Source organism: Juglans regia, chromosome 14 (genome assembly GCF_001411555.2).
Source record: "Juglans regia cultivar Chandler chromosome 14, Walnut 2.0, whole genome shotgun sequence".
In the NCBI taxonomy this organism is placed as follows: domain Eukaryota; kingdom Viridiplantae; phylum Streptophyta; class Magnoliopsida; order Fagales; family Juglandaceae; genus Juglans; species Juglans regia.
In genome coordinates this window covers 473,214-493,731 of record NC_049914.1, presented here as the reverse complement: position 1 = coordinate 493,731, position 20,518 = coordinate 473,214, and the positions used below count along the sequence as shown (strand labels likewise).

The 20,518-nt window shown below is 35.5% G+C and overlaps 2 protein-coding genes across 7 annotated transcripts; both read right to left on the bottom strand.

Moving 5' to 3' along the window:
• Window positions 1–488: 488 nt before the first annotated feature.
• LOC109001540 (ATP synthase subunit O, mitochondrial-like) lies at window positions 489–5,835 on the bottom strand. Its single transcript, XM_018978885.2, has 6 exons — window positions 5,610–5,835; window positions 5,072–5,122; window positions 3,979–4,222; window positions 1,912–2,024; window positions 925–1,011; window positions 489–826 (listed from the first exon to the last, which is right to left on the bottom strand). Exons 1-6 carry the CDS (start codon window positions 5,715–5,717, stop codon window positions 698–700), a joined length of 732 nt encoding a protein of 243 aa, XP_018834430.1. The 5' UTR covers window positions 5,718–5,835; the 3' UTR covers window positions 489–697.
• Window positions 5,836–7,424: 1,589 nt separating this feature from the next.
• On the bottom strand, window positions 7,425–19,620 carry LOC109001539 (telomerase reverse transcriptase). 6 transcript variants are annotated; one of them, XM_018978875.2, is made up of 13 exons: window positions 19,195–19,620; window positions 18,062–18,139; window positions 17,192–17,257; window positions 16,916–17,084; window positions 15,241–15,686; window positions 14,435–14,567; window positions 13,980–14,124; window positions 13,176–13,314; window positions 11,654–12,832; window positions 9,627–10,192; window positions 8,564–8,836; window positions 8,077–8,357; window positions 7,425–7,894 (listed from the first exon to the last, which is right to left on the bottom strand). In XM_018978875.2, exons 1-12 carry the CDS (start codon window positions 19,489–19,491, stop codon window positions 8,087–8,089), a joined length of 3,762 nt encoding a protein of 1,253 aa, XP_018834420.1. In that variant the 5' UTR covers window positions 19,492–19,620; the 3' UTR covers window positions 7,425–7,894; window positions 8,077–8,086. The 6 variants fall into 6 exon arrangements, with proteins under 6 accessions (XP_018834420.1, XP_018834417.1, XP_018834422.1 ...); XM_018978872.2 differs by having other exon boundaries at window positions 7,425–8,357; XM_018978877.2 differs by having other exon boundaries at window positions 7,425–8,357; window positions 16,988–17,084.
• Between the last annotated feature and the right edge of the window lie 898 nt (window positions 19,621–20,518).

Sequence of the window (20,518 nt, the reverse complement as noted above, 5' to 3'; positions counted from 1 at the left end):
CATATTTTTAAAAGTTATAATTATCTTAAAATTGTATAAATATTTTCATATATTAACAATCTTTTAAAATTCAAATTACATTCTGTATTATTCAAAAAAGTATAATATTGTACTTTTTAACTCATTTGAGATTAAAATTTCTTTAATATATTTTTTATTAAAATATTTTTAAGACTATTTAAGTACTTTTTAACACAGGCACCGATCTTGATCGCAAGGGTAGCTGCACTTGGGTCGGCCACGAGGATGGTCGAGGATGTGTTGAGTCACACCAAACTAACTGCTTGAAATGAACAGTTTTCGACTACGGTTTTTTCCTTATCAGAACGCCATCAAAACCGACCTCGTAGAGCCCGTGAACAGCCCTACCAATGACCACGAGGGTCTGCAATTTATTACAGATAGGAAAACACAATTATTAGGGATTGAAAAACACGCATAGCCAATATGCAGATTGGCCCTCCCTACCTATTCTCTTCACAAAATCATACAAAGGAAAAGTTCCAACCATCGATTGCTCTAACAAATGTGAATAAAATTTGTAGCTTCTTATTTGCAAATGTATGGCATTCTACCAATACATAAATGAGTTTACGAGAACCAAAATCAAACCGGAAGAAACATTTTCCTTAAAAGCCTTCTTTTATAAGAAAAAACACTTTCATTAAGCATCCACTGAAACAAATGTAAACACATTTCACAGGCTGCCAGAGTTTACGGGCTCCCTCAAGAACCTTTCCATCTGCTGCGCCCTGGTCTTGATGGACATATCAAATACCTTGTGTCCAAAATCAACCACCAGGCCACCAAGAATACGGGGATCAATCTGGTAGACAAAATAATAATTATTTTCGGTCTAGACAAAAAATTAATTATTTTTGGTCTAGAATAAAAGAACTCGTGCAAGAAAATATGCTTACATACCTTCTGTTCAAGTTTAACTTTCTTGCCGTGTCCGATAATATCTTGAAGGGTTTCCTTCAGTTCTTTCTCCTCTTCCGGTGGAAGGGGCTAGTGAGGAAATAACAACAATTAGAACACATAAGAATTCTCAACTACTATTGAGAAATAGTTGTATAGGACTATTAAACATATCCCTTTAAGCAGTTTTGACACTCCCAAGGGATTTTTGGCTTTTCATATTCTCACCCCCACCAATCTATTTTGGTTCTTTCATATTTTTTCAATATTTCTAGGCTCACTCGAGTCATTTGCCAAAACCTCGAACGAAAGTGAGTAAACTGGGTGAGTTTGGTTGCCAAACTCATCTCAACTCATCATTACAACTTTTTCAAATCCCAATACAAAATATAATAAATAATTTAACTTTTTCAAATCTCAAAATAATAATAATATTAAAAAATAATATTCTAACAATATTTTATCATCTCAACTCAATTCAACTCAACTCACTTCAACATCCAAACACACACTAAGTGTACATCCATCCATCCATCTAATCTGAAGTCTTATAACAGGTGATATTCAAGTAAAATCCCAGGAAATGCAGAAAACAAGCCATATATCCAAATATGAATACATTATCGCAACCAAGATAAATGGATTTCCAATCAAGCAGTGTACACTAGCTCACATAGCCTGGAATAGAGGAGAGATTAATTGGTCTTTTAGCAATCAACTCTACTGCATTTATGTGTAACTAGCTTTATTAGCAACGGTAGTCATTAGGGATAAAACATAGACCAACTATCTATGGTACACCACCAAGCCCAGGAGACATACTACAAAAGCCTTACAACACGCTAACATTTACAAAAACTTGACATTTCCTTATATACAAGAGAAAAAAAAAATCCTAAGTAGCTGACGGTAACTGATTATGTAAGTAATAAAACAGAATGCCACATGCTCTGAGCAATAGATATTTTATCATCACGAGTAAGAACATACAATGACAGTGATCACTACAGCTTTCACTTCTCCCCTAAGTGCCATGGTCAGCTCCAAAAATCTCTTAGTGATGCTGTCAATATATCTTAGCCTCCCATTGTCAGCCAACACAACTACAAGAATTTATAAAGGATTACACACAATATATGAATTCATTACCAATTAAAGAGAAAAAAATAAAACTGAGCAGCAATGAATCAAGAAAATACATAAGATGAACATAAAATTGAATATGATGAACCCCTCCAATGATAAGAGAGAGGATACATTGTAGTATGTCTAAGTAAGATTACTGCAAGCATATGCACTAAAGTGGTGTATCGGCATAATGAACAGAACAAGTATAATTCTTAAGTTCAACCAAAAATTGAGAACACTAGCACCACCTTTTGCCCTACGATAACTTTTTTTTTTTTAATTAATAAGAAATTTTATTACCAAGAATAGGCACAGCCCAAGTACACAGGATGTATATAAAGGAAATACCTACTACACTCTAGAAAGCAGGAAATTCAAGCTGCAGCAGGGAATCCACAGTACAATATTTCACTAGGTATCAAGTAAATGGCTACTTTTAGGCACCAATCAATAACACTGGCACAAAGACGACTAAGAGAAGGTGACATTCCTAGACAACCTCGAAGAAGCTACGAGCTTACATCAAAACTAAATATGTTTAACCCCCCCGGCGGGGAAAAAACATCTTAGTATAAATGACCCTGTTTTTGTTTATAGAAGTTGATGCACTATGTTTATACCAAAAATAATCAACTGAATCACCATCATCTCCTACACTTGACCAGAATCCTCTCTTGCTAGGATTGGATTATAATGAACTCGAACGATGTACCTGGAAACAATATCCAGACTTCTCTTTCCAATTTGAAGCAATTTCCTTTCTATCATACTAAGACCAAAAACTTTACCCATTTAGCTCACAATGGAGCCCAGCAATATTAAAAACCTCCCAGAATGCTAAAAAGAAAATTAATTTCACATCAAGTTCATTGAGGCAAACCTTCAAAGACAAACACCATAGCATGTTACAACAAGCATTTTGACTGTATTGCATTCTCAAGCTCCCCAGTGTGCAAATTAAGCATGGAAAATTAACTTTGTTCCATCTGTGAAATTGATCAAAGCAAAAGCGGTGGCGTGGACATGGTTTCTTTTACAAAGAAGCAGGTGAAAGCACATGCAATGCTTGAGGGAACGTAAAATGAGGGCATAGAGTTTGCTCACTAAATGAAAACAGTCAACTTGTCATTCTGAAATTCCCTAACTGACCTACATTTTCTAGGAGTGTAAAATTAAGACAAGGAAAAATGTGCACAACTCTAGTACACAGGATGTGGGGGGGAAAACTGCAAGGAAGGAGCGCCTGGGGCAAAAAAAAAAAAAAGGGGGAAAGGAAGTTGAGAGTGTGAAGTAGAGAAATAGTTGAGTTGAGATGAGTTAGAAATTGTTTGAGCTAAAATATTTTATGGGATTTTGGGAAAGGAAAGAGAAAAAAGTTGAATAAAATATTAAAAAGTAAAATATTGTTATACTATAATTTTTTTAATATTATTTTTATTTTGGAAGTTGAAAAAGTTTTTTTTATTTTTTTATTTTTGTGTTTTGTTTTGAAGTTTGGGAAAGTTATAATGATTAGGTAATGATTAGATGAAAAAGTTGAAGATTTGAAATTGAAAAGTGTGTGTGTTTGTGGTGTTTGGATATTGAGATGAGATGGAATGAGATGAGATGAGATGGAATGAGATGAGATGAGGGCTTTCATTATCCAAACCAGGCCTTATTAAAAAAACAAAATAAGAAAGGAAATACTTATTAAAAAACAAAAAATGGAAGGAAATGGTAGAAATCAAAAGCTAGAAACAACCAAAAACCCAAAGAAATACATCTTAACAACAGATCTAGATGAAGCAGACATCAAAACTAAATGGTGAAGAACAATCATACTGCAGGAATATTTCCACACCCTCCACCAAATGGCTATTTCTCTCAAACCAAACACTTCACAAGAGACATGAAGGGGAAGAATAATGATGGAGCTACATATCATACCCAAGAAACGCTTTGTCACCTCTGAAAATTTAGCTTCATTTGCAATTTCCTGGATAGCCTTCACTCTGACATCTGCCGGGACTGTGAGGTCCTTTGTGAACTGAGAAAAGGTAGGACTTTTCTTTAAAGCCTCAACAAGGTCAAGAAGTTCAGCCTCAACCTTTTCTAGACAATTTTCTTTAAATCCCGCAAGGTACAATGCAGATGCATAGTTTCCGGTTCCCCCAAATAAAGCTAGAGGCACCTATAATTCCGTGGAAAAGAAACAGAGCAATATAAATAAAAAAATATTGATAAGAAGGGATCGGATGAGTGAAATAAAAAATCAATAAATAGATTTCAATTAAGAGAAAAATGAATTTCATTGTCCGCTGCAACATATTGAGTTACATCTACAAGAGAAATGTTGACTATTGAAACCTCAAACTTCTCTTTTTGGGACCAAACCATAATTTTTTTTTTTTTTTATAAGTAAATTTATTGATACGAATGAAATAGGCATAACCCGTATACACAATAAGTATACAAAAGAACACCTAAATACATTCTAAGATCAAGAGATTAAAGACAATAAGTCATGTGCATTGTTTCCATTAAGAACAATGGCTGAAAACCAAAGCATTAAAGTGTGTACAAAAAAATTCTGAAGCTCCGCCATCGTATGCTCCCTATCTTCAAAACACCGCTCGTTTCTTTCTGACGGGACCAAACGATAACTTAAGGCAACCAAATGCAGTAGACTTTAGGCCCTTTACCCTCCTTAATCCCTCTCCTCTCATTGGTTAAGCCAAGATCACCCCATTAATGAAGGGGGATGAGGCACTAATTCACTATAAGTCCAGTGGCGACACCTTACACTTGCTTTTGGAATACACATCCATGTTTATACTTAAAATACTTAAACAGAGAAAAGAGTAACAATTTAGTCAGCATACTCTGCCAACTGCCATTCCCCAAATCAGAATATAAGGTTAAGTCAAACAGTAATAAACATGGGAATGATATGGCTGAAAGAGTACAGTGCATATTTCATCTATATATTAACTTGAATGTTCGATGCAAGTCAATTCGTAAAACTGACAACTTCACTTACCCTAACTTTCTTTTCCTTTTGCCCAGTAGTAGTGGCATAATTCCTTGAGAACTGCAACCAGAGAATGGCCAAAATCAGACAGCACACAACAAGAGAATAAAAACTTCTTCCCTAACAAAGGCAAATAATTGATTAAGCAGAAATTTGTAAGTGTGCATGAAGTAACCACTTTTCGGAAGTGACGAAACAGAAAACTCAATTGCGACCATGAAAGATTGAAGTCACTACTCTAACCCTATCCACAACGCAAACAAACACATATAACAAAACACTAAAAATAATTAATCGGCTGAGCCTTTCAGCATTCAAAATAGCCAAAAATAAACAAGCGAAAAAGAAAATAAGAAAAATGATCATTTTTTTATTTCTCAAATTTCCAGCAATTTCTCGGGAACCAAACAACGTATAACTAAGTCAAACCAAATATAATTCATTCACAACAACACATCAACGAAGATCAGACTCAAAAAGGGAAAAAAAGAAAAAAGAAAATCGATTTGCCTTTATCTTAATTTATATTTTAGTTTTTGAGTATCACCTCAGAGTTGGAGAGAGCAAGCGCGGATCTCGGGACAGGAAAGGGAGCGGAATGGAGAGCCTTGCTCAGGAGAGGGAGACCCGATCTGATGCGAGCAGCTAATGCCATTTCCTTGTAAACCCTAATTTTTCTGATTCGAAGAGAGATTATTGCAATGGAAGACTGTAGGGGTAGCTAACCAGGTAGGGAAGGGCTTAAATGACTAAAGAGTGAACAGTTTTTCTATGTTGTGCACCGGTGCGGCTCGGCTGCACGTTTAATCTTGGCACGTGGAATTCGGAGAAAAGGTTTACCATCGTAGATTCGTATTGTGATATTGGGACTCATAAACTACTAAATTTTTTTTTCCCTTAAAACATAATTTTTGATCAATTATTTTTTACACTTTTGGGATTTTACGATATAAGAAGATATAAATTGACAAAAAATAATTTTCACGTTTTCAAGGCTGCATTCAATTTTGAGGTCAAATTAAATCATCTAAGTTAATTTGTAAATAGTAGAGATAAATTAGTTTGGTTCGGTGATAGACTGAAATTTTTCGATTCTATCATTTTTTCCAAATCGGACAAGACTAAACATCCATAGCGACCAGACTAGATCGGTAGCTATTGGTCTAGTCCGTTCGGTTCGATCTAATTATTTTATTATTTTTTTCATTCTTTCCAAATAAATTAATAAAAAAATATATTTAAATTACTAAATTAAAATTAAGTGAATTATTAATTTGGATTATATAACTAACTTATTAAAAAAAATTATTATAATTATATTTATGATGTTGATAGTTACTACTTACTAACTTAATTACTATTTACTAACCTAGACTTTACTCTTTCATATGCATAATTATTAATAATGTCATACATTTTATATATGGTTAATGAATATAAAATAATTTCATTGTATATAGATTATTTATGCTTGTTTGCAACTTAAATATTTAAACAAAATTATCTAATCATTTTAATTAAGTGTAAATAGTAAAGTATGTATGAATGTATGATGTATTAACTATTTACATATAATGACATAAATTATCACATGATTTATAATTTATTATTAATTGATAGCATATATATTTTTATATTGTATATGGTCAATGATAATAAATTATATGAAAATTACATCATTAACTTATATAATTGTTTTATAAAAATAATATATTAAACTATTAAAAATATTTTAAATATATTCGATCATATTCGGTCTAGTCCGATCCAAAATTTGTAGACCTAAGACCAGGCTGAATTTCATCAGTCCACATATTTTGGGACCAAGACCGATCGGTCCAGAATTCGGTCTGATTGAGAAAATTTCGGTCCAGTCAATTTTGTCGCACCAAACTGAATTATTTACAATCTTAATAAATGGTAATATTTTATAGATTCCATTAAAATGTGTTTAAATATAAATAGGTTGAGATATTTATTTGAATATAGGAAGTCAGTTGAGATGGGTTTAACTTTTTATAAAAATAAAATAAAATAGTAAATACCATCAATAATTGATTTAAAATGAGTTGAGATAGTATTGACATCTAAACATAGCATTCTCCCGTTTTAGATAAATTTTACATAAGCGGAGAAGGTGAGTTTGCGATGATTATTTTGTGCCATCTAAAACTAGCAATAGCGTGATTTGTTTTCCTTTTAGGAAAGCAATAGCATTGAATTTTAGGATTTGAGACCCTAGTAATATTGAATATTGGACGGTCGAGTACATAAGTATCGAGTACATAAGTATCTTATTAAATAAAAAACTACTAAATATATATATTTTTATAAATAAAAACTACTAAATATATATTGGATGTCACATGGCCAGAGTCACCGAACATTATATCTTCTTGAACATCTCACATCAATAAAGATATAAAAACCAGGAAAAAAAAAAATCATACTATACAACCATCATGGACTGCTGATCAAGAAGAGCATCCAAGAAAGAATGCTCAATAGCTCTGAACTCAGAACACTCAACACATTCTGTTTTACAAATCCACCAAAACGATGATTGCTACAATTGGCAAGCCACAGAAAGCTTCAGTTTCATGATTTCATCCTCAGGTGCATGCACTTCTGATAGGCACAAACTCAGCCTCATTCGTTCCTGCTTATTAGAAGATTGTATCTATTCCAACGCCCAATTTCTCAATGAAACATGAGAAAACAACACAAAACATTCAATCGAGTGGTCTGTGATTGACCAATGATCGAATGTGCCAGTTCTTCCTATGGATGCGTCTGCATGTGTACCAGAGGGTTCGGATGCTGCTTTGTAAACTTGGAGCAAAGCAATATCCGGCTAATATTTTAGAGAAACAAACTCAAGTATGCATCTATGCTAAAGGAAAAGGAATTACAAAATAAACTTTAGTATAATTCTCATAGTCCTTCGATAGTTGCACTAGTGATATGAAAAATGGGAACAAAACAGTTCAATCATTATACCATTTGTGACATACCTCCAAGAATTTAGTATTGAATTTTCCAAATTAAGGAGGAATGTGAGGCAGTAACTGCATATTTTAGTTGAGATGGCACACTCCCGGGCATTCTCTGTGCGAACTTGCACCTTAGTGTAGATAGCAACTTTTTATGCCGAGATTCTTTTCTCTTCAATACCTGGATATAAGCATATAATCCAAGCCATTCAACTTCTCCCTCTTCCACTTGAAAAGTTGGTCGGAAATCAGAACCACGGTATGCAGATCGCATCCGTCTCTTTATGCACACATACATATACCTTACACCAATCAACAGAAATAATTAGATTTTATGGATGTTAACTGAAAAGACTTGTATCAAAAGCATAGACAACAATTCAATAAGTTTGCATGGCAGCTACATGGAGCTGCATCAATGCTAAGTAAAAATTAGAATCAGTACATGAAAACTGCAGCTTTGATTACCACATACACTATAAGATCATAACAAGAAGTACTTCCATACCTCAAAGATCTTTCAATAATGCTTACATAGAATCCAGTGTGAAGTTTGCAAATGTACGACAATTCACGAACATAACAGTGAAACTTCATTGCACATAGCAAAAATGCTTGATACATATTTAATCTGACAACAGCTGCTGAATTAATATTCGAGTCGAAGAATATAGGATGGCATTTAGGTCTAATAAAGCCACACAGTTTTTCCTTCAGATTACGGCCTGGTTTACCTTGCCAGCAGACAGTAAGAGTTGAACTTAAATGCTTATTCAGATACCTGTTAAGTATATGGAGAACGTTACATGAGGAAGAAACTTAACTTCCCTTTTTTTGGTAAGTTAAAAAATAAATAAAGTTGACTTTCATATAACTGAGAATAGTACATTCAATCTTTACAAAAGGAAAACAAAACTTTAGGTCCTGTTAGAATATGCAGAGCTCCAATAGCAAACCAATGAAATATGAAAATAAAATGATCCAAGCCCAAAACCCTAGCTTGTGAGGCAAACAATTAGACCTAGCATCAATCTAATAGGGCAAACAATGAGAAAAGTAAACTAATCAAGCTTTAAATAGGGTCGGATATCACTTTTCTTGCAGTTTTAAGGTTTTAAATCAGAAAAAAATTAATAAAAGTTGCTAACCATGTGGTATTGACAAATTCTGGTAGGAAACCTGATAGGAATTGGATCCAATTAAATCAAGCAACTGCTAGAAGAACCTTCAAAAGTAAAACGGCTTGGAGCAAAAAGGGTGAAACTGGAAAACAAATCTACCAACAGCTGTTAAAAGTCTCCAAAGCTAATGGCAGTACTACTGCTATACATCAATAATTTGTAGAACAAAACTAGTAAACATTATCAAGCGATCAAAAGCTTAGTGAGTAACAAGATTGTGATTTGGACATTGTTCAACAGTCTATGATATGGTCCCAACTCCCCAATCTTAGCATCTCAAGGTACAGTTCACCAATAAACAAAATTGCACTCTCCAAATACAAGATCATAAGATGCATCTGGCGAGTGAAATGATAGCAAAGCAAATTGGAAAAATATACGAGAATTTACTTCGTGTAGTCTGCCTGAACTTCTAAAGTGCCGCAGTTGATAAGCAACCCACTCCATCGAAGGAATGAAATGCCATCTTCACCCTCAGAAACCCTGTTTGATGGAACCCCTGATATGCATCCATTATCAAAATTGAGACCATATTTATCATCATTCATGAAGCAGTTGTAATTTCGAAATCCTCTTTGCAACCTGGAAAAGAAGCTAGTGGCCTGCTTCTTTGAAGTTGAAATAAGAAGGAAGTCATCAATAAATCTTAAGAGTATATAATTCAGGGGTGAGTCAAACTTATCCACACTGCTTTCCTGTTCTGAAGCATCACGATAAATATGTCCTCTAGGTAAATTTTTAGCAGTACATTCACAAGTTTTCTCAAGGAATGGAAAGATCACATTCCTTTCCAGATGTCCAAAGTATAAAGAGCAAAGCAGAGATGACAAAATGCTTCCTTGAGGAATGCCTAAACCTTGCAAGTAAAACTTTTTATTAAACTGCAGCACATTGAACTTAACATGTTCCTTTAGGGTGAAAAATAGCTCTTCTTTTTTCACGTATCTGCTCCACTCCTGTAAGAAGAAATGTTATTTGTTTACAAGTATAAAAAGACACAACAAAGCATTTCATGTTTACACTTTAAAAGTCTATAGTCCTATTTTACTTATAAAAAAAAGTCCAGTCTTATTCAGTTGACACCTACTTGTGGAGTCCAGTAGGATGATATGACTTTCAATTTCTTGCAATATTAAGCAATGTCTATTCCTTGAAGATTACAGCAAAATCAATTTATAGGAATTAAGCTGGATTTTTTTTTTTTTACAAGTAAAAGTATTATATATAGGAATTAAGCAGGATTTACCTTTTAAACTATACAAAACGTTACATAACATTACATAAAAAATAGTGAATGAAAAAGATGTGTACAGTTCGCTTTCTTTTTAAAAAATTAATTCTCTGAAGTCATAAAACTGGCCATCCAATGGTACCACATGAAAAAAGGAGGGAAAAGCACATAAAAGACCACCCCCTAGGTTTTCATGTATAAGAAGGTGAAAGAAAAGTGAGTAGACATGAAAGTGAAATTTTTTTTGATAAGAGAAAGTGAAATTGACTTGTTCAGGCTCTAATCAAATAAATTTCTATGCATAGTTAGGTGCACCATACAATCTCCAAACTTAGAAATGGAAACACAACCCCTGTTGTGTATATTGGTAACATAATGTTACCATGTAGTGACTCTCAGGAGATTCACTGGACCAAACTGAGTAGAGATTCATATCTTGTTAGTGATCACAATTTTTGGTTTGTGTCTAATATTTAACACCAACTTCAGATGAAGGGACGGTTATAATTTTAGTGGATGATAGCAGAGAACATAGGATGCATCAAAGAGGAGCAATATGACATGATAGAAAGATCTGCTGAAGTGAATTGGATGCGTGGTAAATTTGCCTCACAACAGGGAGCTGAAAAGCTTCATTCTTCATCCCCTTTTAAGCACGTTAATACACAGTTGACATAGGCTGCATATGGCTGGCGGGTGAGCACAATAGGGACCAAGGAAAGCTGATTGAAGTCAAAGCATGACTGAACTAATGCTAGATCTAAATGGCCCTTTTCCAAACACAAAAAACAATTATCATGTGGTAGAGCTTCATTTGAACATCAAAACTTGAGCACTCCAACGAAAAAACAACTTCTTCCCACAAAAAAAAAAAAAATGGTGCATTGCTCCCCCTGGTTTGCAAAGCTAGTAATCAGAAAGATATAAAGGATAGTGGTCAATTCAAAATATTGCTCAAGGTGCTTACAGGATTGCTAAGGACTATTTTGTATCTTGCACGTATCATGAGACAAACAAGCATTGTGTTTGTAGGCAGTAGTTATCTCGGTTAGTAAAAGCTGAGACTAAGTGATTAAGCTTATAAAAAAGAAAGCAGTAATTTCTAACATATCCAATCAAAATAGAAAAGGTCTATGCAAATAAATTCAACCAGCAATGTTCCTCATAGGGTTACTGGAAAAAGTACCTGATTAACAAGCACAGTATGCAGTGATTGAAAGGGAACAGAGGGTGTGACTCTTGTAATGCCGATATTTTGATTAACCAACAAAAGGTTTTTATGAACCCACGGATTTTTCTTCGTGCACACTACCTGGTCAGACTGTCTAAGAAGGTATTTATCATTCAGTATGATATCATTCATTACACTAAGCAGCTTGTCCTGATCAACTGAATCAAATGCTTTTAACACATCAGAAACAACAACAAATATGCGAGGCATTATTGTTGATCCATTCTTCAGACCAATAAAAAATGGACATAACTTTCTATATACCTCATTGTAATCAAAAACTGATGATCCTAACATCTCCGGTCCTTCCAACTGCAGACCTTTTAAAACAGCATATGTATCACGAAGAACACAATTTACAGACTTGAAATGATTATATTTAACTTTCTTCAGATTAAATTTTCCATTTCTACGCATTCCAAATGATTGATCTTCCAAAGAGGACTCCTGTGCTGGCAATCTTGATGATGCCTTCAGATTTGCCAGCATCCTCACTCCATTCTCTTTCGGACGAAGTCTGAGTTTTGAGAAACCAAACAATCTTTTGCTTATAATATTTCTAACAGCTGGAACATCCAATTCAAGATAGTTCTGACCTTTCAAGCAAGTGATGGCCCTATTCATCAACTTCACCCAAACAGACTTCCTATAAAAATATACCTCTTGATCTCCATGCTCAGTTTCAGTGACATAGAAGTTTGCTTGCACAAGTGGCACCACTAGACATGAAAAGAGCCAAAAGATCCAGCTTTGCAAAAGATTGTGTTTCAAAATATTTGCGGCATCATTCAACCTTGTTAAGCCGTTAGGCAACAAATGTAGAGTCGATAGAAACGGGAACCTCGATGTTTTCAATTTATGCATGCACTGCTTCAATGAGAATTTCTCAAATCTTCTAAGGCGAATAAACTTGGCAATATTTCTCCTTAGCATTCTCCAGTTATAAGATGTTCCTAACAACTCTGGAGGAACTACACTCCTGATAACTGCCCATATAAAGGACACTACCTGGGTTTTTGAGCAATAAGACTTATGTGCCTCAAACTGAGGCCTGATTGTGTTCAGGGTTTCCTCACAATTTGCAGATTCAAAACCATGAGAATTCTCTGAAATATTTTTCCTTATCGTATCCCCCTGAAATGAAAAGTGAAGTATTGCATTACTCTCAGAACAAGCTAGAAGTATTTAAATCACTGAGATAACTTTTGGAATTGGCATTAAACTGTGTGCAATGCTATAATGAGCTCTCCCATTTAATAAAGACCACTCCCCCACCCTCCCGGAAAAAATAAATAAATTTGCATGCATGGCTGCAGAATTTCAATTTGCAGAATTATCTAGGTCTAGGTGTGCACATATGCACCAAGGTGTTAAAAATGTACAGTAATCTGCACAGCATATAACCACATCAAGTAATCGCTAAAATCACCTATGCCTTCATACACCTGATACACCTCTCAAGCGTCCCAATACTAACCTCAACAATGGTGCAAGATTTTCCAGTAGAATGACTGTTCACTGCTGGAACAACACAATGTTTATCCAATAATCTGAAATGTTGGCAACGATGCATCCTGCGTATGAGACTCTTAAGAAACTTAACAAGTGAGTTGTACCTGAAGAACCAAAAATAAGCTGTTAAGTATAAACACTACAATCTAGAAACTAAAAGAAAGATTAAAATAAAAAATCAATACATGGGCTTGAGTGAAAGTTTTATAGCCCTAATATGATCACAACATGTCCAGTTTTTTCCTCACAATTTTATAGTTCCGTAAAATTTTACATGCACCTGTGTTCTAATACACAGCACAGCTACCATCTGAAAAACCTCATGGTAGTAGTAATCATCATTTCTATTCAAAGTCTTTTGCAAAACACAAACTAGTTGGCATTGGCTGTGAGGTTCTAGCACAAGAATTTCACTGACCCATTAACAATGAAATTAGTATAAAATTGGAAGTTTGGAATCATCTCCAGCAAAACTCTCCTACTGTGTCAAGCAAAGGAAACTAAGGGCTCTGTATCTTTCTTCTTCTTTTTTTATCGGTAATCAAGAGATTTTATTAGTAATAATAGGCTAAGGGCTCTGTATCTTAAATGAATTATGCACTGAATATTCGACAGTGATAAGAAAATTAGAGTGCAGAGACCAAACTGAAATTAATATACGGGCCAACCACAAAAGGTCACATTTTTCCATGAAAATCACTAAATAGATATAAAAGATATCATATGACGACAAAAAATTCCGTAATGAAAAATTGCTCTCGCTTCTTACAGGCAGGGATATCCGGTGAGATTAAAGCCACTAATCGGGAAGCTTGGCGCTGACTGAACACCCGCATTTAGTTCAGATAGGCCATAGATATTGCCAATAAGAAACTTTGCATCAGAAAAATTGGGCTTTAGAGAACTTAGTATATCTGAAGATTATTAAGGTAATGTATTCTTTTACACCCGATAAAGGCATAAACAGCAGATCATAACATCATGCTTATAAAGTAACCATGGTTCTTTGGCAAATAAGAATGCATAACCTCATGACACAAAAAGAAACAAAGAATAGAGTATAAAATAGAGACAGATGAGATGACTACCAAAGGACAACATATCAAACAGTTCTGATTGATTGAGGAGCTATAAAGTAAGGTGAAGACAACAGAAAATGCAAATCAATTTAACATGCAAAGATGACAAATTAATGGCATACGTTTAAACTAAATGGACGGATACGCTTTCGAGGAAAAACTGATGAATAAGATTGCAAGTCATAAAACATGGATTGCCTGTTAATATGAGCCCCTTTGGCAACTACCAGGGACTGGGGAGCTTGCACTCCTAAAGAACAAGAGCATTCCCATGGCATCTACACATAGATCATATCCAAAAGGCAAAAAAAATAAGTCAAAAAACTAAAGAAACCGCAATAGCACTGTAGAAACAAAATCGTTTCAATGAAAGATATCAAAAGGCTTATTGTACAAGGCATAAAGTCGGTCAATCTTCCTGGTAAGGGTATATAACAACCAAATTTTAGTTTTTATGGTAACCTTAAATATTTCAGGAAACACAACAATGCGAGATTACCATAGGACTTTACATATGAGAAAAGAAGAAATTGACCAAATTATACTTCAGCCTCTCTGTTAAAGCTGACCCACAGCATATCCCTCTTGTCCTTTGGAACAATTTTTCACACTCAACCACTGTTATATTACCAGTGGCATCTTTTCTCACTCTCAGTCTCTTTCTGTGCATGACGCCAAGTGCACAGACACCCATAGAAAGTTAGAAACAGATAACATGGTTAAGAAGAGAGGAAACTAAAAACAAAAATTAAAAAGAATAACAATCAAAACAAAAAGGCCACATCCGAATCAACAAGTTTAAAAGAATAGGAACTTGAAACCATCAAAGAAAGTAGCAATAATTTTTATAAGATAGAAAGAAAACCCCTCAAGTATAACTCATGTATACAAAGACTCAACAAATACAATACTGTGAAAGTATCTCCACATGGCAACAAAATATGGAATCACCATGCCAGGATGACTTAAGCTTGCAATCCCTCCAGGCTGGAGCCCCTGGGAAAAGCCATCTTTGTACTGACTTGTAGCAAAAGAGGTCTTAACATTGGTTTCTTCAGAATTTAAATGCCTTCGTTTTCTGCAACGCTGCCAACTAAATGGCCTGGAACGCTTTCGAGATTTTTCTGCAATCTGATTGGAGCATTCTTGAAATTCATCATCTGAATCTCTGGTGTCATTGGTACCAGTTCCAGTAATTGCTGTATCTGCTTTCAATAAATTCATTTGAGAATGCTTTTCTCTGTAAAGCCGAGTAAATGATCTAATACTACTGCTAGCATTGGAGCCATCCCAGCTTACAGAACTTGAGGGATCATCAACACTAGGAGAACTACTTAATTTCTGTGCCACTGAAAATGAGCTATGGTCTTCAACTAAAGGCCTCTTCTTTTTGGATCCTGAGAAAAAGAGGCAACTATATCACCATTTTTGAAGCCTCCAATCAATCTCATTGGTTAATATCCAGAGAGTAAAAATAATTACAGACAACATAAGAGGGGAAAGATCTATTAGAAATGAACATCAACAGATAGTGACAAGTCGGGTATGAACAAGGTCTATAGTTATAAAACATACAACCTTGCAGAACATTAAAGAGTCCAGGAATGTAGAAATTAAAATAAAGCACAGACAACAGAAACACTATAAATTCATAAAGAAAGGGAATTCATATTGACAATTAGTTACTACTTATCCAAATAGTTTTTTATAAGCAATAATAATTTCATTAAAAAACGCAATAGGTGTATTCCAAGTCCAAGTTATCCAAGATTTCAAATAGTATGATCGAAGTGGTTATGTTTATTGATCTATTTGTTTTCAAATGTCTACATGATCTCTACATATCTTAGAAGGGTTCCCACTGGATGCAAACAATCTCTAGGGACCATCAGACTGAGGGATTTTCCCCTTGACATACCCGAGGTGCACTTACGCGAAACTCCTTGTTGAGGGCGTATGCACCCCTAGGATTAGTCGGGACGCTGTTCTCGGATACCCGGTGCCAATAAAAAAAATATCTTCGAAGGGCTTTCAATCACCACTCAGGCCTCATGTATAGACTGTTTCGTTAAGATTTATTTACACAAAATGCTTTTCAAAAGTACATTGTACATATATAAAAGGATATATTATATATGTTTTTTTACTAAGTAAAATAAAAAATGTACATATTACATATTAGAGTTGTGCTACACAGAAGTCTCAAACTCCGCACACCACTTAATAGCTTTATGGTGGTAGTTTTCTTTTTTGTTTCTGGAAGTTGTAGGTATTTCCTTTGTATACATCCTGTGTACTTGGGCTTATGCCTATTTCTTTGAATAAAATTTATTGCTTATCAAAAAAAATATATATATTTCATATTTCATATTTTATGAAAAATGAGGGTAAAAAGGTAAAATCACATATTTTTAAGTGGTGTGCAAGAGTTGGAGGCTTATGTTTAGAATTTTTCTACATATTAACAGCATATTTATGCAAAGTTAATTTCCTAGGTACTGTATAAGGGAATTTTTTATAAATGAAAGAGAATTTGTTAATACAAAATATACTGTATAAGGCAAATTTGAAGCAATTGTCCCGTATTTATGAAACTTCTACAAGTAGTGTTCAGAAACTCTTTTACCGCAATGTATAAGTGAAGTATGTGGATACTGAGACTCTGGTCTTCGCTTTGAAAACTCATAGCATAACTTACTTATAGGAGGACCTGCCACTTGACGGTGCTTCTTATTCGGAAGTGGTAAAAACACTGATGTATGATTTAGAAGATAAAACATGACATCATCCCCAACCTGCATACATGCATTGTTCACCTTGTTTCGGTAATTACTTTAAGACAAAACACAAACAAATCAATGCATTTCAAGAAAATAAAAGAAAAGAACAAAGCAAAGCATACCCTTTGTAATAAAAGGCACCATGCTGAAGAAGATAAAAGTTCCATGATGGGGCTCGAGTGATTAATCTGTTACACATAGATACATGCTTTTCACCAAAGAAATATGGGAACTACAAATGTCAATAAACCACTGCTTTTGGAAGAAATAAAAAGGCAAATAAATAGATAAATGAGGATATAACTCTCATCAGCATACCACAAATGGAACATTAGAATGACCAGTGGCATGTGTATTCATCTTTACATCTTTGTATGCCCAAAAAAATAAAATTGAATAAGTGAAATCATGATAAACTATGGTTATAGAAAAGGATGAAAGTAATCAAACAGCACTTAGATACACATGCATTTTGACAATTCAAGTAAACCAAGTTTTTTTTTCTTTGGTGAGCATGTGGTGTAGATCACAAACACCTGTGATAATTTAAACATCCTATGGTTACCCAATGATCTTCACTTCTTTTTATCTCTGATGAACATTTGGCTTCTTAGCACTTGTGCGTCCTTTCTAAATATATGGGAGAATAAGTGTGATACATAGAAAGCAATCACCAGAAAATATGCTAACTCTTTTTAAAAATGCTTTGCACAAAATTCAAATCAATTGCTGATGAACTATGATTTAAAATTCAATTAGATTTTTATTTCTCCATAGGATTGTAACTATAACGAGACAACTCTGCAACTTGTATATCTTATACATGAGTAATATGTGGCTACTGGATTTTCATTTTCTAATTTGCTGTATTTGTTAGTGGAGTTTTCTGTGCCGTGTAGTATTTAGGCCCCTCTACATCCATGAGCCCAACCACCTCCCACATAGTGAATAAAAAATTGTACAATAAATTAACACAAACAATAAATTCTTACCTTATCATAACTGTCACATACTACATTGGAAGACATGGCTTTATCATACGTCTTCATTTCAATAGCCCTTCGCACAATCTGAAAAAATGGCAAGTGGGTTACATATAAGATGTCCAAACCAACGCCCTTATCAAGATTGAGTTAAAGACTACTGATGTGAACAATGGAAGCACTACCTACACAAAAATCAGTATCACCACCATTAACTCATGTAATGCACCCAAGAGGAAAAGGAAGAGTCCAACAGTTTTAGACTCAGTTGGTTAATCAATCAGTATGACCACCACCAAACAATGCAATGCACCAAAAGGAAAGGAAGGGGGGGGAACCATTGATATTTTAGACACAGTTATGTAAAGGATTCTGTTTTTCATGTTACATTAAACTAACATCTTTAATTTGCCTTCTTGTTTTCTTGGAAATACAATAATTCATCCAATTCAAAATAATTGAACAAGTATCAATTTGTATGAAATTCGAATGTCAAAAAGAAAGATCGTTTTGGGAAAAATTAAGTAAAGAGTCCCATTCCATAAGGTACCAAAATTTGAAAGGAGTAACCCACCCGTGGGTAGCCCAAGTTGTAACAGCACACTTGAACTTGTGTGCATGAGCCCAATCACATATTCGATTCCCCCTAGAATCAAACTGTGATTTAAGTGGGAGGACATGGTGGTGGGTTGTTGTGCTACTCTCCTACAGGGTTTAAGTTCCACAGGTGAGTCCTAAGGGCTCCATCCGTGGGGCGGTTGCCCCGTCATCAAAAAAAAATTTGAGAGCAAAAATTTATTTCTGATTTATTCGATGGTTCATGGGTTGAACTGAACAATTGCAAAAAGGAAAATTCTATACACCATCGTAAAAGAAAACAAAATCGTCGCTGGTATATCTATGATTTTGTTTTCTTTTACAAATTATTTTCCTTGATCTGTTCACTCCTTACACACACATACACATATAACCCTGTATAGCTATGATTATCAATGTGCCCCACCTCAAAGACCCAAACGTCTAATAAATTAATTAGAGTCTGTCTGTGTCCACACACACACACAGAGGCTGATATATATTGACACATAAAGCATGAGTCAATACATGTGTATGAATATTCATAGGCTAATAGGCATACAGACTTGAGCTTGAGACCAGCGGCAGTGAGGGTGGAAATGAGAGAGCGCGGGCGCATCGTCAGGGACAACAATGAAGCAGCGATTCAGAAGTTTGAGGTAGTCTTCGGGGTCCTCTGGTCTCGACAGAAACGACATCGCGTTGGAGCCACTGCAGCCGAGACATCGCAAGCCCTTGCACGGGCACTCCGCCGGGGAGGGCAGAGGAGGAGGAAGTAGCGCAACGATCGTGCTTGCCAGTGTACGCGCTCGGTTTCCGAAAAGGCGCCACAAGACCTGCGGAATCCAACGTTTCTCGGGCATTTTCTTTTGAATTTTGATAATTCGGGAAGTGTCGGAAAGTTGGAAGTGGAAAGTCTTTTCCACCCGAGAACGAATGAGTGGGGGGAAATGCGTCAAACTTGAGTTCACAAAGCGGCAATATAGCCACCGAAAAAGTATGCCGAGAAAATGTTTTGATAAGATCAATTCTTTCTTTTTTTTTTTTTAAGAGTAATTTTATATATCTTATACTATCTTAAAAGCATATATACAGTAATTACTGTTCATATTAAAGTATAATTGATAGAAAGGATGGAGTGCAGATATGATTTGTGATCTTCCAACATTTGCAGACCTTTTAAACTCAAGTGGAGAAAAATTCTTCCGTGCTATTTGAGGATTTTTCTTCTCGTTGTTGGTATGCAAAATTCTTCTAATCAGTTTGTTTTTATTTTTCTCTTTTTCGCATGTTTGTTTCTTCTTCGTTTCATATTTATTTTCGCATCTTTGTTTTCTTTCTTCTTTGTTTCTTTTTGATTTGAAAAGAGGGAGAGAGAGAGTTGCCATGTGCATGCGAATGCCAGTGTGCGACTGAGAGGGAACGGGAGGTTCGTGGTGGCTGGGTCTAGTAGAGGTTGTCGCCGATGTGAAGTGGTGGAGGTGCGGTGGCCGGTGGCCTGGGTAGCTGCGTACGGCTGCATAACTGGACACAAATGGATAAAACTCATTTCGGTTGGTTTCCGCGAGGGAGAGGGAGGCCTGCGCGTGGGGGACATCGGTAGTGGCTGAGTTGGTTGCCGGCATGAGGAGGAGGAGTCGGTGGTGGTCGTGACGCTGGGTGGCCGCATACGGCGGCGCAGGTTGAGATAAATGGAAGAAATTCATTTCGGATGAGTTTTCGCGGAAAGATATAGGGTTGTGCGTGAGGGACATCGGTGGTGCCTGGGTTGGTCGTCGACTTGAGGGGGACTCGCCGGTGGTGGCAGTGAGGCTGGCTGGCGCATGGCGGCACTGGACTGGGCTGAAGGAGAACAGGCTGTGGGGATGAATCGGGCCAGATGAGAGAGAC

Coding starts and splice junctions, on each gene's coding strand:
- LOC109001540 (XM_018978885.2), bottom strand. CDS start 5,717: ATGGCATTAGCTGCTCGCATCAGATCGGGTCTCCCTCTCCTGAGCAAG. Junction 4,223..5,071: donor AAAAGGAAAAGAAAGTTAGG/GTAAGTGAAGTT, acceptor ACGGAATTATAG/GTGCCTCTAGCTTTATTTGG. Junction 1,012..1,911: donor CTGTAGTGATCACTGTCATT/GTATGTTCTTAC, acceptor TTTCCTCACTAG/CCCCTTCCACCGGAAGAGGA.
- LOC109001539 (XM_018978872.2), bottom strand. CDS start 19,491: ATGCCCGAGAAACGTTGGATTCCGCAGGTCTTGTGGCGCCTTTTCGGA. Junction 15,687..16,915: donor TACTTCACTTATACATTGCG/GTAAAAGAGTTT, acceptor TCTTTTTCTCAG/GATCCAAAAAGAAGAGGCCT. Junction 13,315..13,979: donor CTCACCGGATATCCCTGCCT/GTAAGAAGCGAG, acceptor TTGGTTCTTCAG/GTACAACTCACTTGTTAAGT.